This window comes from Rattus rattus, chromosome 1 (assembly GCF_011064425.1).
Source record: "Rattus rattus isolate New Zealand chromosome 1, Rrattus_CSIRO_v1, whole genome shotgun sequence".
NCBI classification, from domain to species: domain Eukaryota; kingdom Metazoa; phylum Chordata; class Mammalia; order Rodentia; family Muridae; genus Rattus; species Rattus rattus.
In genome coordinates, this window is record NC_046154.1 from 2,982,899 (window position 1) to 3,004,858 (window position 21,960).

Sequence of the window (21,960 nt, forward strand, 5' to 3'; positions counted from 1 at the left end):
ACTTCCAGCTCTGGGACTGTAAAAGTTATAGGAGCATGACACCCCTGAGCTTGTGGAAGTTGTTTTGTTTTCCCAGCAGCCATAAGAAATTAATATAACATCCTTTTGATCTGAGGAATAAAGGTAACAACACAAGTTTTATAGGAAGATTTATATATTTTTTTTTAAATAATTGGGATGAGCCAGGCATGATGGTGCATGCCTGTAATCCCAGCATTCAAGAGGCTGGGACAGGAGAATAGAGGGTTCGAGGGAAGGGACTGGAAGCCCCTGGGTTCAAACTCCACCACTAGACACACGCAGTTCAAGGCCAGCCTGGCTCCACAGTTAAGATCAAGGGGTGTGTATGCCTCAGTGGTAGAGCATAGTAAGAGCAAGAGTTGTGGGGTGGTGGTAGTGGTAGATACCCTCTATCCCGGCACTAAGAAGGCACAGGCAACTGAATCTCTGAGTTCAAAGCCAGCCTAGGCTACAGAGTGAGTTTGAGGACAGCCAGGGCTACACAGAAAAACCCTGTCTTAAAAAAATCCTCGGGGTTGGGGATTTAGCTCAGTGGTAGAGCGCTTGCTTAGAAAGTGCAAGGCCCTAGGTTCGGTCCCCAGCTCCGAAAAAAAAAGAAAAAAAAATCCTCAAAACCCAGTGAGAATTGAGTCCAATCTTGGCTGTTTTCACTGTTAAGTTCTTATCGCCATCGTTTAAGGAAAGGAAGAAAGTTAAAAAGACCCTTCTTCGTGGTTACAGAGAAGCCGTATAAAGGTTCCCAGACTCCTTTAGCTGGCTTCTCCTCATTAGGCCCCAGTTTCTGTCATTTCTGCAGGGCTGTAGGTAACTCCATCTTTGGTCCCACTTCTGTGCCTGTCGAACAAGGAATGAGAATCAGAAAAGCCAACTCCGAATGAGAGCTCATTCGCAGTCCTGGAATTCTGAGTTACACGAAAAAAGGAGGCCACAGATACCTGTGCTGCCTCCTCAGCTGTAGGAGGAAGGCGATGCTGGTGGCAGCAAAGAGAAGGCCAAACACCAAGGCTAGGATGTCACCTGGAAGGGAAAAGGGGCTGTCTGAGAGGATGCCAGGGGTCTCCTCCAAGCTGGCTTCCCATACTCCTGCCTGACCTTTCCCCAGTGAGTGTGCAGGTGGCCCTCAGGGCTTCGGTCTCCAGAACAGGCCATCTGGAGGCTGACGCCGGCAGGGAGAAGGGGAAGGCAAGCACTGTTCTCCCTCCTAGCAGCTAGGTGACAGGCCTGCTGGGGGAGGGGCTCCGCAGGAGATTTCTGGAGTCTCATTCTGACAACTAAGCCAGAGAGGTACAGGTCTCTTACCTATCACACTGATTTGAGGATGAAATTTATTCTATAAGATAGTAAAGACTAGCTCCTGCACTAAAATACTAAAAGGGTGTGCTCCCGTGCCCGCTCCCCGCACCGGCATCGGGAACAAGAGGGACCCAGACTCACCAGCAGAGAGGCAGGAATTCACGTGGACTGAAAAGATAAAAGAAGTCATTAGAACCGGGGCCCATGAGTACCTGTGACAGACTGGTACAAAGGAGACACAGGAAGAGGTGGGACCCGTAGCTGGGTTGTGACGACACGGGCTATGAGATAACTGGGCACCTGGCTCAGGGCTGCTGTCTGCTACAGCAGGGAAGGAAGCCTCGATCGTTCGCCCATTCAAAGGTTGTGTGGCTCGGAAGTTCAGTTGTAGCCGAGAATCACGAAGTCCCCACAGGGAAACGGAGAGCGTATGGAGCTGGGGAAGGGGGTTAATAGAGAATACAGGCTCAAGACAAAAAGAAACAGGGGTCCCCGACCCTCTGTCTATCTTTACTGCATGGCCCCTTCCCTCATTTCTTTCCACATTCCTGTTTTCCAACGCCCACTCTTACCTGTTTAGCACTCAGCTTCACTGTCTCATTGAACACCGTCCAGATGACACCCTGGCTGCAGGGAGGTGTGGTCAGAGACCCCTCATATCGGTAGTAGCGACTGAGGTCCGAGGGCAACAGTGCCGATACATCCAAACCTGGGATCTCAATCTTGGAGCCTACAGGACAGGGTCTGTGTTGGGGTCTCACCTAGATCACCCCCAACTCGGAAGCTTCCGGGACAAGCATAGTTTCGCTGCTTCTCACTATGTGTGGTTAACGCATAAAGGAAGTAAAGGGCTTTGGACATTAGAGGAGGCCATCTCTCCAGCCTCAAGAAAAAAGCTCGTAAGCCCTCCTTTGGCACCTTCGATCATCCGAATACACAACCATACCAGGCAGGACTGCTGACTTAAGCCCAGACTGGAATAAAACGTAATTGGGATATAGCCCCATGGTGGGGGCCTTTATTCTATCTAGTGAGCATACTCTCGTGAGTACACATATGAGTAGAATAACTTGCAAATGTATATAATATTTGCAACAATAAAAAACAGACACAGAAGCTCTATGAGTTCCAGTTTATCAACACACCTAAAAGTCTAGTAAAGTGAGATTTAAAATGACTCAGTTACTGGGAAGGGAGCGAGCTTTGCAACTGAAGTGTTTGTGCACTCTGGACCTAAGGTTTCATGTGTGCTATGTTCTTGCTCTACTCAGAACTACAGCCCTTGTCTTTTTTTTTTTTTTTTAAGTATTATTTATTTAATGTGCACTATGAGTGCACTGTAGCTCTCTTCAGACACACCAGAAGAGGGCATCAGATCCCATTACAGATGGTTGTGAGCCACCATGTGGTTGCTGGGAATTGAACTCAGGACCTCTGGAAGAGCAGTCGGTGCTCTTAACCGCTGAGCCATCTCTCCAGCCCTAGCTGTAGTCTATATGAAGACATAATCTCTGGTAACCTATGCTGGCTTGGAAAGTAGCTAATCTCCCAAAAGATGGTATTATCAGCATGCACCAGCATGCCCTGCTCTAAAACACTCATAATATTTTATAAATGATAGACAGAAAGTTCTCAAAAAAAAAAGTTTAGCTTTCTGTACTTAGTCCTATAAGTTTTAAACATTTTCTTTGGCTCGTTTTTCTCTATTTTGCTTTTTGTTTTTCAGACCAGGTCTTACTATGTAGCCCTGACTGGCCTGGAACTCACTGTGTAGACCTCGTAGGCCACCATGGCCAGGCTCAACTTAGCTTGCTTTGAATAATTTTATGTTCAGTTTGGCTTTGATTTCTCAGGGACAGTGGACAGTGGTTTCCCCACCCCCATGTGTCTCTCGTTAGTTTAGTTGTCACCAGTCTCCGAGCCAGCTCACCCTCAGCTCCTTCCATATATGTCCACTGGGCAAGCCACCAACTAACCTTCCTCTGCGATTTCTTCCAAGTGGGACAGCAACTGTTCGTAGGCACTGTTTTCTTCTGGGCTCTCCTGCAGGGGTAGACATAGGATACCCATTTCTAGGACTGTAGCCAGAGGCCTGAACACCACGAGGGGTTCCCATAGTCTTTCCCCATTCCTCACCTCTAAGAATGCTGGGAAATATACAATCTTTTTTTTTCTTTTCTTTTCTTTTTTTCAGAGCTGGGGACCGAACCCAGGGCCTTGCGTTTGCTAGGCAAGTGCTCTACCACTGAGCTAAATCCCCAATCCCAGAAATATACAATCTTATTCGAATTCTATTACTTTTGCTTTGCAAATGAACTAGCAATGGCAAACTGAAGGAGGAGAAAGTTTCCTAGGCTGCCCTGTCCCTCTCCATCTAGGCCCTGCTAATTTCCATAGTTTCATTGTATACACACACACACACACACACACACACACACACACACACACACACACACAGAGAGAGAGAGAGAGAGAGAGAGAGAGAGAGAGAGAGAGAGCATGTGCATCATGGTGTGCGTGCATCATGGTTTCCTGAAGAAAACCATTCACGTATTTTGTACTTGTGTTACCTCTGTGTTCACTTTAGTAACTCATGCCTGCACGCAGCTCCCAAGGCCTCTGAACTTTGTGCTGTGAACGTCACACTGGTGAGTCTTATAGGTGTTCTCACTTCCTGGCCTCCTCCTACTGTGGCATGTGTGTTCTTGATTACTACAGGTACAAAGAGGTCACTGAATGCTGCACTTCATGGAGGAGAAATGAGTGCATGTGGCACTCCCTGACTGGTCCCCACTCTAGCTTTGCTCATGCTGTCCTATCTCTGTGCAGTATTCCTCCTTGTTTCCCACCAGGGAAGGTCTGTGGCCAGTTTCTAGTGTGCTTCACTTATGACTGTCAAGCCAGCCTTCCTCCTAAAGGGAACCTTCTGGTAGTCTACTTCCTGGTTCCCGGCTGGTGCCTTAGATGAATGGACAAAGGCTTGAATGGGGCGGACAGCTAATTGACCAGCGTGAGCTTGTACTGGAATGGTGTCTCTGCTGGCGAGATGCATGAACCCACAGGATGTGAATGTCAAAGTGGGGTACCTGCAGAAAGGCAGCCAAAACCGCCAGGCCTCCCGGGCGTCCCAAGGCTTCATGAAGTTCTGAGAAGGCTGTACTGAGGTGAACCACATGGATCTAGAGAGGACATAAGGATCAGATAGCCGCCAGACCTCTGATCACACTCTCTTTGTTCCTCTTGGGATAGCCCAGTGCCCACCTCAGCAGGGAAACGGTGGCCATTGACTGTGTGTTCTGAGCCTGGGTGATCTGAAGTTCCCCAGTGTAGATGCAACTGCAGGGCCCGGTATTCCTGCCCAGGTCCCAGAGCCATCTTCAGCCCGGGCGGCAGAGTCAGCTGTACTGCGTGGGGAGTGGCAAGTGAGGTGTCTACCCACCGGTGAGCAGCTCCAAAGCATAGTTTGATTGCCACTCCCCTCCATAGGTCCCGCCCAGACACCTCACCCGTGTGGCCATTGTTGCACAGGCTCAGTTCCGGGAGAGACTGGAGCTCATAACCCAGTAGTTCCAGGGGTTGCAGAGTGCGGCAGAATGAGGTGAGCTCCAGTCGAATGTCCACAGGGGACTGAAAGCGGCCAGCACAGGCTGGGGACACCTGGGGCCAGAGTACGGTGCCTGGGATGAGAGGAAAAGGTGCAAGAAGTCTGGCGATTTGGCCGGGAACCGTTAGGATGAGTGAGGGGTGGAGTCAGGACGCTTGGAGGCGGGGTTAGGGATAAGGGGGCGGCACGAAGGAGGGGAGGGGTGGTGGTGGTAGAGCGAGGACCTGGGTCCAGTCTAGAGCTAATACTGGGAATGTTGGTGTGGCGGATCACCAGGGCTGAGCTCCCAGATTGGGTCTGTGTAGCCGGTGGTGTCTTACCTCCATAGCTCCAAGGACTGTGGCCACCCCCTGCATAAATGAGAAGAATTAATAAGCCAGTCCCTACCCAGTGCCCAGAAAGAAAAAGATTGCCTCCCGCTCCGACAAGGGGGTCTCACAGACCCGGATGTCTTACAGGTAATACAAAGGAATGTAGCAAGGCTACATTGGATTACCATCAACCGTGACTCGGCCACCGGAGGAGCCATCAGTGGACCTACTGATAGTTTGCAAACTAGGGTCTGTAGCGCGGCTTCAGTTTGAGACTCAAATCATCCTTCCTTTTCCTTTACTCACCCACCTTCCCGCTTATCCCTCTTTCCTTTCTAAAGTTCCTGGCTTAGAGCCCAAGCACAGTGGCGCACAGACCTGTAATCTCAGAACTCGGAGGTAGAGGCAGGTAAATGGCAGAAAACAGTTCAAGGCAAGCCAATCCGAGGAACACAACAAGACCCTATCTCACCCTCGGTCCCAAAGCAAACCAAAGTTCCTCCACTTGTCAATTGCTTCTTCCCACACCGCAAATCATAGGTGAGTGATGGCTGTGAGCTCCCTGTGTGTTCTCCAGAACCCCCTTCTCTCTTTTCCCTTTTCATCTTCTCTCTCTCTCTCTCTCTCTCTCTCTCTCTCTCTCACACACACACACACACACACACACACACACACTTATTTTCAAACCTCTGTCCACTCCTCAGTTCTATTTCTTCTCCAGTTTCCCCCTTTTTTCTTCCTTATCCCATCCAACTATTCTCGGCTTTTTTCTTCTCCCCCTTTAGGGGAGAAAGGCTACCTATTAGAGTCCAATTGCAGAATGATCTCCGCTAGGGTTGCGGTGTGGGGAGGGGAGGCATGAGCTTTCCTGAGCTTAGATTTGGAAGGTAATGACCTCTTACCTTTTTCATCCCTGTGGGAACCTCGACTGTTCTCAGGAACCTCAGGAGTCGGTAGGTCCTCTAAGGCGAGGGAATCCTCCTTTCTGGCTTTAGAATTAACTTCAGGTGGATCCTCCCCACCGGGTGGATCCGCCTCTCCAGGTGCATCCTCTTCGCTGGGCAGATCCTCCACGCCCAGATCATCCTCCCCAGATGAACTTTCTCCCAAGGAGGGCACCCCCTGCATCCCGGACAGGCTCTGGGGATGAGCGGACACTAGGAGCAGCAGCAACAGCAGCAGCTGCACAGTAGGGGCTGGGGTCAACAAAGGGACCCAGGGGCTCAGGCCCAGGGAAGCCATGCAGCTGACTGGGGTGTCCCAGGACACAGTGTGGACGGGCTGTACGTGCATCGGAAATAGGAGCTGGGGAGGGGAGGAGCAAGCCTTGAGGGGAGCAGACTGACTCACAGTGCCCTTTTGTAGAGATGGAGCCAAAGTCCTACAGGTTCTGTCTGGCCCTATGCCCCCTCCCCGATACCAAAGCCTGGACACTGGTCAAGTACTGGGTAGGGTTGGGGTGAGAGGCGGGTGTGTTCATAGGCAGAAGGTTATCAGGATCACCAGCTTAGCTTGGAACCCAAGGCACCACCTGGCACTGTATAGGTTCCCCCTGGCACCACCCAGCTCCTGGCCAGCCTCTGCTAGGCCTGGCCTGCTTCCCGGCCCTGGCAGGGAAGGAGAAAGAAGGAAGCTGGGCCCCCGTGTAGTTGGGCTGAGGTGGCAAGAAATCCATGCATATATCCTGGCCCAGTCAGGTCTTGGGTAAAGACACTGGAGGAGGCTATGGTTGAGGGACTTGCAGCTAAGTAGAAGGCAAACTTGAGCATGAATGTTTGAGTATACACAGGAGAGAGACTCTGATGGGCTCCCCCCACTGCCTGCCAAAGGACAACCACTTTCTTTTCTGACTCCCAGGTTTTCAAAACCTCACCCAAGAAATCAGTCTTGTCTCTTGCTTTTCTCCCTAATGTTCTGGTCAGATATTGTGTGTGTGTGTGTGTGTGTGTGTGTGTGTGTGTGTGTGTGTGTGTGTGTGTATGTGCGTGCGTGCATGTGTGTGTGTGTGTGTGTGTATGTGCATGCGAGCTTTTTGCTTTGTTTGTTTGTTTTTCAGTGCTGGAGACTGAATCCTGGGTGACCTGGTACCATGCAAGCACTCCTTCACTGAGCTAAGCTCCCAGATCTAAACTATTCGTTTTTCTCTCCAAACTTTGAACTGCCTTTGTTAATCTCAGTCTTGGTGGCTAGAATGCCATTCGTGCCTGCACCCTGTATTTGTTTAATACCTACGGCATGCGAGGCACTGGACTGTGGATGAGGGATACAGAAATGAAAATGAAGTCTCCCTATCTGAGGAGCTCTCACTCCAGAGACTGAGGACAAATACAATTCTGCCTCAAGAAAATATGGAAGTGGGTAAAAACTGTTTCCGTCTTTGAAGCAGAGGTAGAAGCCCCGGGGGGGTGATAATCACAGTAAGGAGAATGGTGTTCTGGACAAAAGAGACATGGAACATTTTGAATAGAGGCTGGCCAGATGGCTTAGTGGGTAAGGACACGTGCCACAGAATCTGATGATCTGAGTTGGAACCCCAGAAAAAAAATGGTAGAAAGAAAGAATAATCTCTTACAAGTTGCCCTCTGCCCTCGACGTGTGCCATGGCACATGCATGTGCACGTGCGTGCACACACACACACACACACACACACACACAAGTAAAGAGATATAAAAAGAAATCTTTTGAAGAATGTGACAGAGCCCCAGTCCTCATATGAGGTCACATGGGAGACAACTGTGACCATGGATTTCACAGGGAGGCCGGGTGTAAGAATCAGGACAGAGTGAGAATGGAGGGGGCTCCCAATCTGTCCGAACATTTACCGAACCTCTCCAAATCTCCCCGATACTGCTGATGTCTCCCAGCATGCAGCATAGAATACGAGACGGCCTTCAGTTCTGCAGCTCAGATTCCCAGGAAATGGCCCGAACAGTCGTAAAAGAATAAGGCCATTGCACGCCCTTATCTAAGATTATTCAATGAGTATGCACCAGTGTGGGTGTCTAAGTTAATTGAAAGCACCGAGTTATTTTTAATTCCTGTCACATACATATACGACTCCAGCTCATGGCTTGAGGTCTCTTGCTACCCGAGCTTCTCTTTGAGAGCCTTCTAGATGATTCCTGATCTAAAGAAAAGGTAGTGCCTAGTACAGAAGGGTCCAAGGAACCTTATTTGAGAGGCTCAACCAGGTTTACATTTGGTTATTTTTATGTCATGTGCATTGGTCTGCATTATATCTATATGAAGGTGTCAGATCCCCAGAGCTGATGCTTCAGACAGTCGTGAGCTGCCATGTGTGCGGTCAGGGAACAGCCAGCGCGCTCAACCTCTGAGTCATCTCCCCAGCCCTTCGCTTTGGTTTTTAGTGTTTAAAGTTTTCATTATCTTACTTTTCTAAATCCCTTCTATTCTTTGACTCAGCTCCCAGGCAATTTTTCCAGGAAGCTTTTTTCTTTTCTTTGGAGTTTAATTATTAATTGCATGTGTGTGTACATATGTATATGTGTATGCATGTGTGTATGTGTGTATATATGTGTGTATGTATGTGTGTGTATGTGTGTATATATGTGTGTATGTATGTGTGTATGTGTGTGTATGTATGTGTGTATGTATGTGTGTATGCATATGTGTATGTGTGTATGTGTGTGTATGCATGTGTGTATGTGTGTATGTGTGTGTGTGTGCATGTTTGTGTGTGTGTGTGCATATGTGTATGTATGTATGTGTATGTATGTATGTGTATGTGTGTGTGTGTGCGCATGTGTATGTGCGTGCATGTGTGTATGTTTGGATATGGAGGCCAGAGGACAACTTTATGGAACCGATTCTCTCCTACCTTTGTGTAGATTCCAGGGATCAAACTCAGGTTGTCATGGGCCACAGGAGCACAGAGGACCTCACTGTTAATTGCACTTGGGGACTGCATTGATACCTTCCTCCAACATCAATCTCAGCTCATACTCACTTTCCTTCTTTCTAAATATTCCAAACATTTCAGCCTTGTCTGGAGTTTTGTCTGCTTCCCGGTAGCACGTGACCCCACACCTCCAGGCACATGTCTTCCTTCCTTTGTAGGCTTCCTACCGTCATGTCGGTCATGCAAGACAAGTGGCTTTATCTGCCGAACCAACCACCTCATTAACCCAAGGAAGCCTTTCTTTTTTTTTTTGGTTCTTTGCCTTGTGCTTCCTAGGCAAGCACTCTACCACTGAGCTAAATCCCCAACCCCCAAGGAAGCCTTTCTTAACCAACTCTCTGCCCCTTCTGTCTGGAAGACTTTAGTGATGCCTCTGAACTACCACCGTTCTGTACTTGACCTCAATCGTAATTTTGTTCACAATTTAATTCATATTAAGGTGATTTATGACATTTTTATCTGCTCCTACTGACCTTGTGCTCCATGAGATCATAAACTCAATCTTTTATTGAACAGCTATTATCAAATAATTTCTCCCTGTCAGGTACTCTTTTTTTTTTTTTTTAAGATTTATTTATTTATTTTATGTTTTTTCATACACTGTCACTGCCTTCAGACACACCAGAAGAGGGCATCAGATCCCACTACAGATGGTTGTGAGCCACCATGTGGTTGCTGGGAATCGAACTCAGGACCTCTGGAAGAGCAGTCGGTGCTCTCAACTACTGAGCCATCTCTCCAGCCCCCCTGTCAAGTACTCTTATCTTAGGATTTCATTGTCAATCACAGGGCTGGAGAGATGGCTCAGCGGTTAAGAGCACTGACTGCTCTTCCAGAGGTCCTGAGTTCAATTCCCAGCAACCACATGGTGGCTCACAACCATCTGTGATCCGATCCGGTGCCTTCTTCTGGTGTGTCTGAAGACAGCTACAATGTACTCACATACATAAAATAAATAAATATATCATTGTCAATCACAAACCACAATGACACCTCCTAAGCCCCCATTTGTTGCTGTTTGGGACATGGTCTCACTATGTAGTCCAAGCCTGGAACGCACTTTGTAGCCTCAAACCCTAACTAATCTTCTTGCCCTTCTCCTGTGTACTGAGATTTCAGGTGTGTGTGATCATGCTAACATGATACACTTCATGGTACTTCACATTGTCTGCCTGTCTGTCATGCTGTACATCAAATTTTCTATGTCTGAATAAAGCTGTCCTCCATGTACTCTCCTTAGAAGGCAGCCAGCCAAGGATTCTAGGCTGCCTTTCTGGGAGTAGAATGTGGTCACCTAGCATGCACAAAACCCTGTTGGCTTTTCTGAAGCTAAGGTCAGCGCCATCCACGACATTTTGATGCATCACTTGCTCTGAATAGTAAGCTGTTTTCAGAACCTTGCTTGGACTCTGGCCCATGGAAGAAACATTGTAATATCTGAATTGGATGGACATGTCAAGCCTGTGGTAATAGCTAGTTTAGTCTGGGAGGGAGAGCCACAGGAACGGAGAGGACCACACAGTTAACCAGTGCTTGGGGGCTGCATGGATACCTTTCTCCAAGGCTGATCTCAGTTTGTATTCATTTTCCTTTCAGAGCATTTCAGTCTTGTCAGGATTTTTGTATGCTCGCTGGCAGCACATGGTCCTGCCCCCCTAGATACAGCTCTCCCTCCTCTATGCAGAGCTTCTCTGTGTTTCAGAGCACAGATCTTATAGGCATAACATTTGGTTATAGTTTATTGACTTTCCAAACGTTCTTCTCTATAGTTCCGTGTCCCTTAGTCTTCTGCCTGCCCATGTAGCTTTTTCCCTGGTTTGGGTGGAGATGTGGACTCTGATCCTGGATCGCACCTTTATAACTCGGGAGACTGCCAAACCCTAAAACGAGTTAGAGCTCTGGGTTCTTGTATCCTGAATCTAACCAACAGGGACACTTCCTGCCTGGCACAGGGCACCTCCACAGTTGTGTAAAGCCAAGTCTTTGGTCACTTGGTTCTGTGGTTTTTTTTTTTTTTTTTTTTTTTTTTTTGTGTTTTTTTTTTTGTTTGTTTTTTGGTTTTTTTTTCGGAGCTGGGGACCCGAACCAGGGCCTTGTTTCCTAGGCAAGCGCCTACCACTTAAATCCCCAGCCCTGGTTCTGTGTTTTTAAAACTTGGTTTGCAGAAGATGGAGTTACTCATTGGTAGAGAAGGAGAAAAGCCCCCCTTCTCCCTAGTCATGGATTGGAAGCAAAAATCAGGGCAGGGGATGGTGGCACACGGTGGTGGCACACTCCTTTAACCCCAGCACTCTGTGAGTTCAAGGCCAGCCTGGTCTACAGAGAGAGAGTTCCAGGACAGTCTACATGGAGAAACTCTGACTCAAAAAAGCAATTAAAAGGAAAAAAAAAAAAGAGGAAGAGAAAGCAAACATCAAAGCTATAATTCTAGCCCATTTCACCCGTATTCCTAGGGCTACCATAAGAATTACCACAAACCATAAACCAGGCGTCTTATTGCAAAGGAATTTTTTATTTTATTTCAAAGTTTTGTTTAGAGTGTACTGGTAGGACCAGGTTACCTCAGAGGCTCTAGGGAAGCCTCTCTCATTGCCACTTCTGGATTCTGGTGGTGCACACCATTAATTCCAGCATTTGCTGTGCAGAGGCAAGCAGATCTCTGTGAGTTTGAAGCCAGCCTGGTTATATATGAGTTACCATGTTACATGGTAAAACCCTGTCTCAAAATACAGTAACAATAACAATAAACAAATGTGACGACAGCAAGCATTCTCAGTTGTACCTGTGAAAAACCCTTTTTCCAGGTAAGGTTACACTTGCAAGTCTGGGGGTTGCCATGGATACAGAAATGGACATGTCATTATGTAGCCACCATTTAGTCCATCAGTGTAGAGGAACTAAAGTGGATGCATTTCAAGGTGTCCTCAGGGTGTCCCCTCAGCCTCACCCTCTTCTACCAAATGGACAGTGCTACCAAGCCCAGTTCACAGTGGGCTCTGTTCCCAGCTCCCCTCCCACCCTCCTAGAGAATACTCACAAGCTGGTGACATACTCAAACATACCCAAGACCAATTGTGCCCCAGGGGTTGACCACTACCACCTCCTCCTCCTCCTCATTCTTCGATTCTTCCATTTGTGTATGTGTGTGTGTGTGTGTGCCACAAGCCACTTTGTGGGTGACAGGAACTGAGCCCAGGTCCTCTGCAGGAGCAGCCACTGCCTTTCACCTCTGAGCCACGTCTCCAGTCCTGCTCTGTTCTTCCGGTTTAGGCTTACATGATCCATGTGTCATTATCCGTGCTTGTCCACATCTGAGCTCTACAGACAGTCCTTCATTTGCTTCTCCTTTGGTTTGATTTTTTGAGACAGGGTCTCACTACATGGCCCAGGCTGGCCTCCAACTTGCAGCAGTCCTCCTGCCTCAGCTTTCCATGCACTGGGATTATAGACGTAAGACACCAGGCCATGCTTTCTCCATTTCTCCTGAGACTGGTGTCACCAGTTTTCTTGGAGTCCAAACTGAAGAAACAGTCTGGTCCAAATGCCCCTTTTCTCCAAGGCTTTCAGGTTGTCCTTCTCTTGTCTAAGTGAAGCATTTTAACATTTTTAGAATTCTTAGAATGTCAGAGCCGGAGGGAGCTTAGAACCCTGGCAGTCCCCTGCTTCTTGGCTGGGGGCCCAGATTCCTAAGAGCCCAAACTCGGTCTAATGTTTCTTACAGTTAGTTTTCCAATATGACATGTGTTTTATAGTTACAAAATAGCACATGCTCAAGGCAGGAAATGTGGGGAGATGCACGAGAGTCTTGGGGAATTTAAAATATCTCCCCACTTGTCCTGTTCTTTGTAGACCCCTAACGTCAGCATTCCACTGTCTGGTGCAAGGAGACATCCATTTGTCCAGTTATCTTCAGTCTCATCACCCAGAGATTAAAAACCACAATTAGGTTTGAGAGCTTAGCTTTCAGTCTTCTATGTTTGTTTCTGCTGGGGATCCCATTGCATAAGCAGCTCTGTGGGGCCCCTTTGCTTTCTCGGCATTTTACTCACAGCGTGTTTTCCCATTTTGATAGTTTTAGATCTTTTTTTTATATTTAAAATTATATATAATTATAATTGTGGTGTGTGTGTGTGTGAGTGTGTGTGTGTGTGTGTGTGTGTGTGTGTGTGTGTGTGTGTGAGTGTGTGTGTGAGTATATGTGTGTGTGTGAGTGTGTGTGTGTGTGTGTGTGTGTGTGTGTGTGTGTGTGAGTGTGTGTGTGTGTGTGTGTGTGTGTGTGGGTGTGTGTGAGTGTGTGTGTGTGTGTGTGTGTGTGTGTGTGTGGGTGTGTGTGGGTGTGTGTGTGTGTGTTTGTGTGTGTGTGTGTGTGTGTGTGTGTGTGTGTGTGTGTGTGTGTGTGTGTGTGTGTGTGTGTGTGTGTGTGTGTGTGTGTGTGTGTGTGTGTGTGTGTGTGTGTGTGTGTGTGTGTGTGTGTGTGTGTGCATTTGTGTGTATGTATGTGTGTATGTGTGTGTGAGTGTGTGTGTGTGTGTGTTTTGCCTATGTGTAAGCTTGTGTATCATGTGTATGTCTGGGGCCTATGGACAAGGTCAGAAGCGGGTATCTGATCCCCTGGAACTGGAGTTGGGGATGACTGTAGGCCACCGTATAGGAACTGAACCTGGGTCCTCTGGAAGAGTAGTAGCCAGCACTCTTAGCCAATAAACTGTCTTCTCAGCCCCTACCCCTATTTAAACATATTTACTTTTATTATTTTAGAATTGTGTGTGTATCTGTATGAGAGAGGGCTAGGCAGTTAAGAGTGCTCCCTGCTTTCCTGGAAGACCCAGATTTGATTCCCAGCACCCACCTCAGGTAGCCACAACTGCCAGTGACTCTGCCGGCTCCAGGGAGATTCCCAACACCCACACTAAGTGACCACAACTGTCCATGACTCCAGCTCCATTCCTCAAAATCCTAAGGAAAACTTAGAGCATTCTCTTTTTAATAAGGTAATGCAATTAGCACAGCAAAGCCTTTGCCTTGTATTGGAACTGGGGGAGGAAAAGGTGGGGAGAGGGACTGAGGGGAGAGGAGGGAGGGAAGCTGAGGTTGGGATGTATTGAGAGAGAGAGAGAGAGAGAGAGAGAGAGAGAGAGAGAGAGAGAGAGAGAGAGAGAGAAACCAAACTACATCACTGACTCACTGGAAACTACTTGGTGGTCAAGCTTAGATCAGTATGAAATGAAAAAAAAAAATCACAACAAGGGATGTACACCACAAGTGCTTGCCTCGTGTGGGTGAATGGGTTCATCCCAGCACTTCATAAGATGATGGTGTGAGACTAATCTCAGCACTTGGAAGCTGGAGGTGGGAAGATATAATCAAGGTCATGCTCAAACACAGTTCAAGACCAGCCTACATTACAGGGCCCTATCTCAACGATGGCAGAAAATAAAATGAAGAAACAAACATTAACTTAAATTTTACACACTTTTGTCCAAAGCTTTGTTCATAGTTAGTGAAAGCACTGGGAATGACTGGCCAAGACTCGCTTTACCGTCTGGAATGGGCTCAGGACCTAGTAGGCACCTTAATTATCCCCACTTTCCCAATTCTGCAGTTAGACACTGAAGCCTTGTCAATGTCTGCATTTTGGAGTCTCCTTTCTCCCTATTCAGATCGTTGTGTCACCTTAGCGCCTGGCACCGATGCCACACCTGGGACTCGCGCGACCTCGGCGGGCACTTAGAGCGCCGCCCTGGCGAGTGGGGCGGACACAGGCAGAGGAGCCCCGCCCCGCTAGCGGCTGCCCGCGCATGCTCTATGCTGCGCGCTCCGCTCCTGGGCCGCACCCCCGCGGCCCCGCCCACCGAGCGGTTGGAATTTGAATCTGCGGCGCGACGCTCTGGGAAGCCTAAACTCCTGGGTTAAGCATGGAGAGTCTCGGTTCCTCCGAGTGCTGCCCGGTGCGACAGCAGCGTGCTCGTTGGGAACGGAAACGCGTCTGCACCGCTCGGGAGCTGCTGGAGACGGAGCGGCGCTACCAGGAACAACTGGGGCTGGTGGCCACGGTGGGGCTCGGTGCGGGTGTGGGTGTCGCAGACCTTGCTTCCCGGAGGTCGGGAATTCAGAATGACTTCTACTGTTTCTGGCTGCACCTGACGTTGGCTTCCTCTTGCTACAAATCAAGAAAGTTGTATTCTTTCCCTCCACAGTACTTTCTGGGGATCCTGAAAGCCAAAGGGACACTACGACCACCTGAGCGCCAGACCCTGTTTGGGACCTGGGAGCTCATCTATGCCGCCAGCCTGTGAGTGGAAGAGTTGCAGGGAGAGGGAGCAGCAGAAAGGCAAAGTTCTGCAAACTTTCTCACCTGTGGGGTTGGCCCAATGCCTTAACCTGGCCTCGTCTCCAGCTGTAAAATGGGATAATAGCACTCCCTCCGAGGCAGGGTTACGGGAAATGAGGGAGTGTAGAGTAGTTGTTGGCTTGCTCTTTTACTGCCCTTTGCCCACACAGAGAGCTGCTTCCCTACTTGGAAGAAGGACAGTGGGGGCCTGGGCTACAAGGCTTCTGCCCCCACCTAGAGCTCTACATCCAATTTGCTGCCAATGCAGAGAGGTCTCAGACTACCCTTCAGGTAATCTGCAGTCTGTCTCTTCCTCCTTTTCCCTTATTTTAGAGACCTAAACTAATTAGTTTCTTGCATTAGAACCCAGCTCCTTGCTAACATCTCTAGAACCAGGTTTCCCGCGGAGTGCACAGCTTGCTGGCTGTAATACCAGGAGTGACTTCGTTCCCTGATGCGAACTCTTCCTCTTAACCCAGGAGCAGCTGAAGAAGAATAAGCGGTTTCGGAGGTTTGTGCGGCTTCAGGAAGGTCGCCCTGAATTTAGGGGTCTTCAGCTCCAGGACCTGCTCCCTTTGCCTCTGCAGCGGCTCCAGCAGTGAGTAAACCCCTCTAGGCTGGAATTAGCCACCCCAGCATCACTGAGGCCGACAGTTTTGTGGAGATGCTGTAGGCTCTGTCGCAAGTCTGCTCTCCTGGGCCAAATTGCTTCTAAGAAGCTTTTACCAGAGAACGTGGATCCATGGGTATCCAGGGTCTGAAGCATCAGGTCCAGCGCTGTAGGACTATATCCTGAACGGGGGTGGGGGTGGGGGGTGGGGGTGGGGGAATGGACGGGGACGGACCTGCACCAAGGTCTGAGACAGGCTCTCTGGAAAAGCTCAGGGAGATGCGGGGTTGTCTGTGGGAGCCTCCTTGGTTTGATCTGGTTTCATCCTCTGACCCAGCCTCCTGAGTCTTCAGCCTAGGATGGAGGTATAATGGGAGCCCAGGCTCGGAGTCCCGGGTTAAAGAGGGGCAACAGAGGAGCTGGGCCTTTCCTGACCCACAGTTAAGAAGTGAACGTCAGGGAGCTGACCTTCAGGTCATCTGAAGCCAGGGCCTTTGCCTGACTCTGCTTCCTTCCTTCCCTTCCAACTGTCCACTTTCAGGTACGAGAATCTTGTGGTGGCTTTGGCTGAAAACACAGTTCCCAACAGCTCTGACTACCAACAGCTCACACGTAGGTTCTAGTTCCTCAACTCAGGCAGGGGCTGCCTGCCCTGACTGCCTCTCTGGTTCTAACCTCCAACAGTGTCTGGTATGTCCCCATCTCCCATTGACTGTACAGTGTCCCTTACTGCTCCAAGAAGCTAGAATCCGACTCAGAGCCCCTCCCCCACGCCCAGACTAGCTGCCATTTACCTCCAAGAGCCACTCAAAGCCAACGTTCTGTTGGAAGTGAGGCACTGGGTGTTGTTCCAGGGGCTGCCCGCCTGGTAAGCGAGACTGCCCGGAAGGTCCACGCCATCGGCCAGAATCGGAAGAATGAGCAGCATCTGCTGCGTGTTCAGGCTCTACTCAGTGGACGCAAGGCAAAAGGGCTTACTTCAGGTAGACCACGGACTCTGCCCCTTCGGTCTTCAGTTGCCCCTTGATATTCATTTCTCTTCCTCTACAATGCCAGCATGTTGGGCTGGCAAGATGGCTCAGTGGGTAATGCATATGGACCCCACATAAAGGTAGAGGAGAGAACTGACTGCAGTTGTTCTCTGCCCTCGACATAGGCACAAATACCCTCTCCTCCCCACCCCCCTGCTGCCCCAACTTCCTTTCTTGTGTTCCTGTGGATTCTTGAGCTGTACAGTAATGGCTCTCTTTTTCAAGGACGCTGGTTCCTACGACAGGGTTGGCTTTTAGTAGTGCCTCCCACCGGGGAGCCTCGGCCCCGGATGTTCTTCCTTTTCTCGGATGCGCTCCTCATGGCCAAGCCCCGGCCCCCACTGCATCTGCTGAAGAGTGGCACCTTTGTCTGCAGAGCCCTGTACCCTATGACCCAGTGCCAGCTTAGCAGGGTCTTTGGCCATTCGGGAGGACCTTGTGGTGGTTTGCTCAGTGTAAGTAGTAGATGGGACGTCTGGGCCCCAAATATACCTGAAGTAGTTGTAGACCAGCCCATCACTTGGGCTAGCTCCCTTTTCATGAGGATATGGGGATTGTTGGGGCTAAGGTTTCATACGTAGTCAAGGCCTCATCCCTGAGTTAGCATCATGGAACCAGTGAGGCCCTCCGCCTGACTTGCTGTGAACTAAGTGGTTTCTCCCCAGCTGTCCTTTCCCCACGAGAAGCTATTGCTTATGTCTACTGACCAGGAGGAGCTGTCACAATGGTACCACAGTCTGACTCAGGCTATTCGGTAAGCCGTGGGAGCGTGCTGTGAAGGGCAGGGGAAGGGGGCAGCTTCTCTCACAGCAGGGCCTCCCCACCTCTGTGAATACAGCACGTGTTCTAGTGCCCAGACTGTTTTCTTCCCACAGAAGCCAGAAGAACTCAGCCCACAGAAGTGTCCCTGCAACATGACCTCGTCACCTACAAATGTGCTGGGCCACATTCACAGCTATCCTGGGGTACACGTGGCAGCTGGGCATGCCTACGAAGAATCTTACCAATTCCAGAACTCGGGATCCTCCGGGCTAGGGCAGAGCCAAGAACAAACGGGAATGCACTTCAGTTGAGCCTCAGTTGAACAAGCCCCTTTAATGCCATGCCACTGGGGGTGGGGTGGGGTGGGGCTGTAAAGCTCCTGTGGTCTGTGGCCAGCTGTTATCACATTTGCGGCTTTGTAAAGGAGGCCATTTTGTTGTTGCCTATGGTTTGTTTTATTTTTGAGAAAGGATCTTACTATGTGACCCAGGCTGACAGTGAACTTGAATCAAGCCTCCTGCCTCAGCCTCTCAGGTGTTGGGTGTATAGGTGTGTGCTGCCGTACCTGGCTACTGTACATAGCTTTGTTTTGTTTTTCTTGAGACAAAGTTTCATGTAGCCCAGGGTGGCCTTGAACTCCAGATCCTCTTGAACTACCTCCTATGATGTAAAAGTTCTATAATTTATTTCCTCACTGGATTTTAATAAAGTGCTGCTGTTTTGTTTTTGCAAAGGCCCTTTCTGTCTAAACCATGAGAAAACTGAGTTTGAGCCTCGGTGGCTGGCACATCGGTAGCCTCGGGAACACAAGGGAACTGTAGCTCCCACTGTCTGTCTTCTCCATTCACATTCTGGAAGGCAGTCTCTCTTTTCCTAATAAGGGAAGCCCGCTTGGCTTATGCACCGCGTGTGTGTGTGTGTGTGTGTGTGTGTGTGTGTGTGTGTGTGTGTGTGTACAGCTGGGAGTAGGAAAAGCACAGAGGAAGACCTAGTACGAGACGACTGTTTTTACTAAACCTTCAGTGCTTGTCCCCCATTTCCTGCTGGACCCTTTGTCTTGTGCCACCTTCTCCTCAGCCCCTGCTCCACTTCCCAGGAAGGAGCTAGGTTCCATGTCTCTGAGCTCCAGTTTATGGGCTCTTCCCAGGCCTGACTGTTTCCAGCATCCTCTTGGTCTTCTTTCCCCAGGTCCGGAAAGTGTATGGGGGCTTCTGTGAGGGAAAGACCAGTTTGCTCCAGTTTCACAGCCATTGTCTCCCAGCCATCAGATAGATACCTCCCAACCTTTTACCTGGTTCTGGAACGTCCACCCCTATGCCAGGCTTGCAGTCTTGTAGAAGGTGGTGGATGGTCTTTAATTTTGCGTTTAGAAGTTCCCGCTGGGTTCCAACCAAAGTCGTCACCCTGTAGAAACATCCACGCAGGGGGGCTGCTCAGTCGGTTTCCCTGGCTCCCGCCTCACCCACCCCACAGATTCTCACCGCTCAAAGAGGGGATCCAGCTGGGTCATCAGGTTGTTCAGGTGCTCTTCTGTCTGGGCCAGCTGTTGGGTCAGCTGCACCAGCTGTTGTTCTGGGAGAGAGGTAAATGGTATGGTTACTCCTGCAGCCTCCCATCTACTCCACTCCCAGAAACCACCACTAATCGCTCACCTGACTGTGAGGATTTCTTGTTTTTTTCCTCTCGGGGGACAGCAGCCTCATCTGGGCCCTGCTGTGGAAGCAGATAAAGGCACCTCAGAGCCAGTGGAGAGAGCTCTGGGCATCCACCACAGAGAATCACAGATGTTTCTAGCCCAGCTGCTTACCCAGAGCATGAAGCGACACGTCCGGATGCCCACACATGGCCAGACTGCTGAAGCATGCTCCGGAATGTGAAACTTCAGATTCCTGCAGTAGAAGCCTGCTCCTATCCCTGCCTCCTTATTTAGCATCCCTACCCTTCGCTGTCTTTGAGATAGAGTCTTGCTAAATTGTCCAGACAGGCCTTGGAACTTACAATCCTCCCCCAGAGTAGTTGGAATAACAGGACTGTGTCACCAGGTCCTGTTCCTGCAGTCTTTGCTGGTTTAAAAAAAAAAAAAAAAATTCTCAATCTGTTCAATTCGCATTACCCCCATTACAGATTAAAACAAAAAACAAACAAAAAGCCCCCCCCCCAAAAAAAACCCAAAACTAACTATATAGTGCTCTTTGCTCTTAAAGGCGGTGCCCTATGGTTTATTTTTAGGATACAATTCTCCCAGTGTTCTGATGGGTAGATAAAGCACAAGCCTCCATTCAGAGCCTTTCATTGGAAAGTGGGCTATTATAACACACCGTGAAAACGTCAGCTGCAATGCCTAGATCTCTTCCACGGGTCCTGAACCTCTTCTTCCCGGCTGCTTAACCCCATGCATAAGACAGGAATAGAATAGGACATTTTTGTTTTGGTTTTGATACAGGGTTTCTCTGGGTGTTCTCGAACTAGCTCTGTAGAGGCTGGCCTCGAACTCATAAAGCTCTTTCTGCTTCTGTCTCCTGAGTGCTGGGATTAAAGGCGTCCAACACTACGACCCGCTAGTATTTATTAATCTATCTTTAAATTCCAGTCTTCATCCTAGCCTGTCAAGTCTGCTTGTGCTCGTTAATCTCATCGAGTTTTATGTTACCAATTAGTTCAGTCTCTATTTCCTAGTGCAAGTAATTGACCAGAGGCAAAACCAATTCAACAGTTTCAAATCCAGCCGAATGTACTGTCAGTTCACATTTCAGGGCTTCCTTCCCAAGGAGAATACGAAACCGCTTGGTGGTCTGGTACACTAGACACTGTTCCTGCAGTGATTAACCCCTTGGGCCAAGGTTGGTGCCTTATCAGTAACTTCATTTTTTGCATATTGATACAAGTTGGGTTAAAATCCCACTTACATGAGCTCCAGTATGAAAATCGCTCTTCACTGGAGGGAGGAGTAAAAGTAACGGTTATTAGCTACAATTTCTCAGCCCCCTTATATCCATTACCTCTCTGGATCCTTGAATGCCCCTATAATATGGAAAAACCAAGGAACTAGTCTTCATTTTACAAGTAGTCAGGAAGCGGTGTCTTGGCACCGTGGCGCCCCCAGGAGATTAAGGCCCAGGAACCCCACAACCCACAGCCGTACGGCACCTGCAAACACTTGAACAGCACAAAAGCCACGATGGCTGCGGTGTACAGCGCGCCCAAAGACAGCGATCCGGCCCGGGCCCGCTCGCGCTGGTCCTTGGGTGGCGGCTGCCGCCGAGGTTCGGTGGCCCCGGGACCGACCTGGGAGCGGCGTTCTGTGGATTAAAGCCATCGGTCAGCTTCTACCAGGCAGTCCCAGTTTCCCTCCAGCAGCTCTCGCTGGTACCTGGGTGTGCCCCCAGATCGGGGTTGGGGTGCTCTCCGAGGACGCCAAACAGCGCAGACACAAACAGCAGCCCCAGAATACTCAACACCGGGCCAGCGCCCGCCATGCCTGGCCCACCAGAATAGTGCACGGAGGTCCCCGCGTTCCACCGCTGGGCCTCCGGTCGTAGAGCGCACGCGCAGGAGACCACAACTACTCCAGTTCTGGATCACTCACGGTAGCCACGCCCATCTCATAGTGGGTTAAACTATATTTGCATAAACCACACCCACCTAACTTTCCTACATTAATTAATGCCCTATCTATTTATAGTTTTCTTAAACAATTATGTATCCGGGATCTTTCGGCCGAAAGTATGCCTAAAAACAATGGCTCGTTGCTTTTAGACCTAAAACGACCAATTTTCTCACCACAAACATAAAATAATGCGTCTCGTAGAGCCATAAAATGGCCGCGCCAACAAAACAAGGAAGCTCGCTCTGAAGGCCTGTTTCCTAGGCTACATACGGGGGACTTTGTTCCTTATCCTTTCGCCTAGGGGAAAGTCCCCGGACCATGGGCAGAGAGTGCCGCGTGCACACGCGCGTAGGCTTCCCCCGCAAGTCACTGTTAGCCCGCCAAGAAGCGACCCCTCCGGGGCGAGCCGAGCGGCGTGCGGCGGGGTGTCATCCGTCAGTTCTCCTAGTGACGCAGGCAGTGCGACCTTG

At 49.5% G+C, this 21,960-nt stretch overlaps 3 protein-coding genes across 7 annotated transcripts; 1 reads left to right on the top strand and 2 right to left on the bottom strand.

Annotated features, from left to right (window-relative positions):
* Positions 1–736: 736 nt before the first annotated feature.
* Positions 737–6,744, bottom strand: Ca9 (carbonic anhydrase 9). The gene is made up of 10 exons (XM_032891794.1): positions 6,132–6,744; positions 5,239–5,268; positions 4,821–4,991; positions 4,576–4,718; positions 4,401–4,493; positions 3,291–3,357; positions 1,887–2,044; positions 1,456–1,750; positions 957–1,038; positions 737–855 (listed from the first exon to the last, which is right to left on the bottom strand). Exons 1-10 carry the CDS (start codon positions 6,520–6,522, stop codon positions 789–791), a joined length of 1,497 nt encoding a protein of 498 aa, XP_032747685.1. The 5' UTR covers positions 6,523–6,744; the 3' UTR covers positions 737–788.
* On the bottom strand, positions 3,533–21,472 carry Ccdc107 (coiled-coil domain containing 107). Of its 5 annotated transcripts, none has more exons than XM_032891758.1 (7): positions 21,248–21,472; positions 21,031–21,182; positions 19,536–19,593; positions 19,365–19,455; positions 19,175–19,287; positions 18,880–19,094; positions 3,533–3,581 (listed from the first exon to the last, which is right to left on the bottom strand). In XM_032891758.1, the coding sequence occupies exons 1-6, from the start codon at positions 21,357–21,359 to the stop codon at positions 18,895–18,897; spliced, it is 726 nt and encodes a 241-aa protein (XP_032747649.1). In that variant the 5' UTR covers positions 21,360–21,472; the 3' UTR covers positions 3,533–3,581; positions 18,880–18,894. The 5 variants fall into 5 exon arrangements, with proteins under 5 accessions (XP_032747649.1, XP_032747643.1, XP_032747659.1 ...); XM_032891752.1 differs by having other exon boundaries at positions 19,536–19,596; XM_032891768.1 differs by having other exon boundaries at positions 19,536–19,596; positions 21,254–21,471.
* Arhgef39 (Rho guanine nucleotide exchange factor 39) lies at positions 14,980–18,619 on the top strand. Its single transcript, XM_032891704.1, has 9 exons — positions 14,980–15,202; positions 15,347–15,441; positions 15,651–15,771; positions 15,960–16,078; positions 16,632–16,702; positions 16,945–17,073; positions 17,347–17,576; positions 17,787–17,875; positions 17,997–18,619. Exons 1-9 carry the CDS (start codon positions 15,065–15,067, stop codon positions 18,037–18,039), a joined length of 1,035 nt encoding a protein of 344 aa, XP_032747595.1. The 5' UTR covers positions 14,980–15,064; the 3' UTR covers positions 18,040–18,619.
* Positions 21,473–21,960: the final 488 nt, after the last annotated feature.